Below are 5,083 nucleotides of genomic sequence, written 5' to 3'. Positions count from 1 at the left end.
TGATGATGATGATGTTGATGATGATGATGGTGATGATGATGTTGATGATGATGATGATGGTCATGATGATGTTGATGATGATGTTGATGATGATGATGTTGATGGTGATGTTGATGGTGATGATGATGTTGATGATGATGGTCATGATGATGTTGATGATGATGATGTTGATGATGATGTTGATGATGTTGATGATGATGTTGATGATGTTGATGATGATGATGTTGATGATGATGGTCATGATGATGTTGATGATGATGATGATGTTGATGATGATGGTGGCTACCCCACGAGGCCGATCGGAGGTTGTGATGAGGACACGGGCATCAGTCTCCCGCTTGAAGTATTCAGCAAACTCGTCGCTCAGCTGGTCAACCTCCACCTGCACATCATCATCATCATCAGTAGTAGTATCATCACCACCATCACCACCATCACCATCACCACCATCACCATCACAACCATCACCACCACCATCACCACCACCACCATCACCACCATCACCACCATCACCATCACAACCACCATCACCATCACCACCACCACCATCACCACCATCACCATCACCACCATCACCACCATCACCATCACAACCACCACCATCACCACCATCACCACCACCATCACCATCACAACCACTATCACCACCACCACCATCACCACCATCACCACCACCACCATCACCACCATCACCATCACAACCACCACCATCACCACCATCACCACCACCATCACCATCACCACCACCACCACCACCACCACCATCACCACCATCACAACCACCATCACCACCATCACCACCACCATCACCACCATCACCACCATCACCATCACAACCACCACCACCATCACCACCACCACCATCACCACCACCACCATCACCACCACCATCACCACCACCACCATCACCACCATCACCATCACAACCACCATCACCACCACCACCATCACCACCATCACCATCACCACCATCACCACCATCACCATCACAACCACCATCACCACCATCACCACCACCATCACCATAACCACCATCACCACCACCATCACCACCACCATCACCACCATCACCATCACAACCACCATCACCATCACCACCATCATCATCACCACCATCACCACCACCACCATCACCACCATCACAACCACCATCACCACCACCATCATCACCACCATCACCACCATCACCATCACCACCATCACCACCACCACCATCACCACCATCACCACCACCACCACCACCATCACCACCACCATCACCACCATCACCACCACCACCATCACCACCACCACCATCACCACCATCACAACCACCATCACCACCACCACCATCACCACCACCATCATCACCATCATCACCACCATCACCATCACCACCATCACCACCACCACCACCATCACCACCATCACCACCACCACCACCACCATCACCACCACCATCACCACCATCACCACCACCACCATCACCACCACCACCATCACCACCATCACAACCACCATCACCACCACCATCACCACCATCACCACCACCATCACCATAACCACCATCACCACCACCATCACCACCATCACAACCACCATCACCATCACCACCACCACCACCATCACCACCATCATCATCACCACCATCACCACCACCACCACCATCACCACCACCACCACCACCATCACCACCATCACCACCATCACAACCACCATCACCACCATCACCACCACCACCACCACCACCATCACCACCACCATCACCACCACCATCACCATCACCACCATCACCACCATCACCACCACCACCACCATCACCACCACCACCACCACCATCACCACCATCACCACCATCACAACCACCACCACCATCACCACCACCACCACCATCATCACCACCATCACCACCATCACCACCACCACCACCACCATCACCACCACCACCACCATCATCACCACCATCACCACCATCACAACCACCACCACCATCACCACCACCACCACCACCATCACCACCACCACCATCACCACCATCACCTCTTCATCACCAGGTGTCACTGTTGTTTCGTCTGGAATCCGTTGATTCTCCAAAGTTTTGGGGACTTCTTTTGGAGGTGCCTGGAATTGTCATCAGTAGAAGTATCATCATCATCATCAGTAGAAGCATCATCATCATCAGTAGTAGTATCATCATCATCAGTAGTAGTAGTAGTATCATCATCATCATCAGTAGAAGCATCATCATCAGTAGTAGTAGTATCATCATCATCATCAGTAGTAGTATCATCATCATCATCAGTAGTATCATCATCATCAGTAGTAGTAGTATCATCATCATCATCAGTAGTAGTATCATCATCATCATCAGTAGTAGTAGTATCATCATCATCATCAGTAGTAGTAGTATCATCATCATCAGTAGTAGTATCATCATCATCATCAGTAGTAGTAGTATCATCCGTAGTATCATCATCATCATCAGTAGTAGTATCATCATCATCATCAGTAGTAGTAGTATAATCATCATCATCATCAGTAGTAGTAGTATCATCATCATCAGTAGTAGTAGTATCATCATCATCAGTAGTAGTAGTAGTATCATCCGTAGTATCATCATCATCATCATCAGTAGTAGTATCATCATCATCATCATCAGTAGTAGTAGTATAATCATCATCAGTAGTAGTAGTATCATCCGTAGTATCATCATCATCATCAGTAGTAGTATCATCATCATCATCAGTAGTAGTAGTATCATCATCATCAGTAGTAGTATCATCATCATCAGTAGTAGTATCATCATCATCATCAGTAGTAGTATCATCATCATCATCATCAGTAGTAGTATCATCATCATCATCAGTAGTAGTAGTATCATCATCATCAGTAGTAGTAGTATCCGAGTGAGTGAGTGAGTCTGAGTGAGTGAGTGTATGAGTGAGTGTATGAGTGAGTGGTGAGTGAGTCTGAGTGAGTGGTGAGTGAGTGGTGAGTGAGTGGGTGAGTGGGTGAGTGGGTTGGTGAGTGAGTGGGTGAGCGAGTGGGTGAGTGAGTGGGTGAGTGGTGAGTGAGTGGTGAGTGGTGAGTGAGTGGTGAGTGAGTGGTGAGTGTATGAGTGAGTGGTGAGTGAGTGGTGAGTGGGTGGGTGAGTGGGTGAGCGAGTGGGTGAGTGTATGAGTGGTGAGTGAGTGGGTGGGTGAGTGGGTGGGTGAGTGAGTGGGTGGGTGAGTGGGTGGGTGGGTGGGTGAGTGAGTGGGTGGGTGGGTGAGTGGGTGGGTGAGTGAGTGGGTGAGTGAGTGGGTGAGTGAGTGGGTGAGTGAGTGGGTGGGTGAGTGAGTGGGTGAGTGGGTGGGTGAGTGGGTGGGTGGGTGGGTGAGTGGGTGAGTGGGTGGGTGGGTGAGTGAGTGAGTGGGTGAGTGAGTGGGTGGGTGAGTGAGTGGGTGGGTGAGTGAGTGAGTGGGTGAGTGGGTGGGTGGGTGGGTGAGTGGGTGGGTGAGTGAGTGAGTGGGTGAGTGAGTGGGTGGGTGAGTGAGTGGCTGAGTGAGTTACTTTATCACCCAACGCTCTGCGTTCAGCTTTACGCTGTTTCTTTCGAGCCAGCCACTCCTGCAAATACACAAACAGAATCATCATCATCAGTAGTATCATCATCAGTAGTAGCATCATCATCATCAGTAGTAGCATCATCATCAGTAGTATCATCATCAGTAGCAGCATCATTAGTAGTATCATGATGATAATTAGTAGTATCATCATCATCATCATCAGTAGCAGTATCATCACCACCACCACCATCACCATCATCACCATCACCACCATCACCACCACCACCATCACCTTTCGCTTGGCCACTTTCTCCTTAGTGTACGCCTCGTGTCTTCGCTGCTTGTTCTTGATCTCGGACACACTGAACGATGGTGGGAAGTGGATGACATCACCCCCATCACCATCACCACCCCCATCACCATCACCACCCCCATCACCATCACCACCCCCATCACCCCCATCACCCCCATCGTCAATCTTGTGTGTGGTCTTGGAGAGTCGAACTTTCTTTGCAGATCTTGCCATCAACTTAGCAATCTTTTTCGTTTTCTTTGTATCAACTTCATCATCATCATCAGCTGCATCATCATCAGCTGCATCTTCATCATCAACTGTAGCTGCTGCACCATCATCATCATCAGCTGTAGCTGCTGCACCATCATCATCATCAACTGTAGCTGCTGTACCATCATCATCATCAGCTGTAGCTGCTGCACCATCATCATCATCAGCTATAGCTGCTGCACCATCATCTGTAGCATCACCATCAGCTCCATCATCATCATCAGCTGCACCATCATCATCACCAGCTGTCAACGTCTTGACGATGCTTGTACCACCATCACCACCATCACCACCATCATCACCATCACCACCATCCACCACCACCTCTTCCAACACTCCACCTCGTGGCCTCTTCCTGGAGGTAACAGCACCACCACCACTACCACGACCACTACCACCACCACCAACACCACTACCACCACCAACACCACGACCACCAACACTACCACCACCACTACCACCACCACTACCACGACCACCAACACTACCACGACCACCAACACTACCACCACCACCAACACCACCACTACCACGACCACCAACACTACCACCACCACCAACACCACCACTACCACGACCACCAACACTACCACTACCACCACCACCAGCACCAAAACTACCACCACTACCACCAAAGCCACCACTCCTCCTCTTGCTGTTTCTCTTCCTCATTCGCTTCGTCTGGTCGCAGACACCTCGTCGATTGGACTCCATCACTCACCACCTCCTCACCAGCTCACCAACACCACCTCCTCACCACCACCACACCACTACCAGCACCTCACCACCACCACCACCACTACCTCACCACCACCACCACCACCACCACCAACTCTTCACCACCACCACAACCACCACCACAACCACGACCACCAACTCTTCACCACCACCACCACCTCTTCGTCACCACCACCACCACCACGACCACCCACTCTTCACCACCACCACCACCACCACCTCTTCGTCACCACCACCACCACCACGACCACCC

General features: G+C 50.4%; 1 protein-coding gene across 1 annotated transcript in view; it reads right to left on the bottom strand.

Moving 5' to 3' along the window:
- The window catches only part of RPF1 (ribosome production factor 1 homolog), a 16,541-nt gene extending 12,488 nt beyond the window's left edge, over positions 1–4,053 (bottom strand). The window contains exons 1-4 of the mRNA XM_078885189.1: positions 3,820–4,053; positions 3,532–3,588; positions 2,020–2,100; positions 287–382 (exon numbers count right to left, since the gene is read on the bottom strand). Coding sequence (XP_078741315.1) covers positions 287–382; positions 2,020–2,100; positions 3,532–3,588; positions 3,820–4,053 — 468 coding nt within the window. The remainder of the gene's footprint in view (positions 1–286; positions 383–2,019; positions 2,101–3,531; positions 3,589–3,819) is intronic.
- Positions 4,054–5,083: the final 1,030 nt, after the last annotated feature.

The sequence above is a fragment of the Lampetra fluviatilis genome, unplaced genomic scaffold (assembly GCF_964198595.1).
Source record: "Lampetra fluviatilis unplaced genomic scaffold, kcLamFluv1.1 SCAFFOLD_718, whole genome shotgun sequence".
In the NCBI taxonomy this organism is placed as follows: domain Eukaryota; kingdom Metazoa; phylum Chordata; class Hyperoartia; order Petromyzontiformes; family Petromyzontidae; genus Lampetra; species Lampetra fluviatilis.
This window is presented reverse-complemented; position numbering and strand designations above follow the sequence as displayed.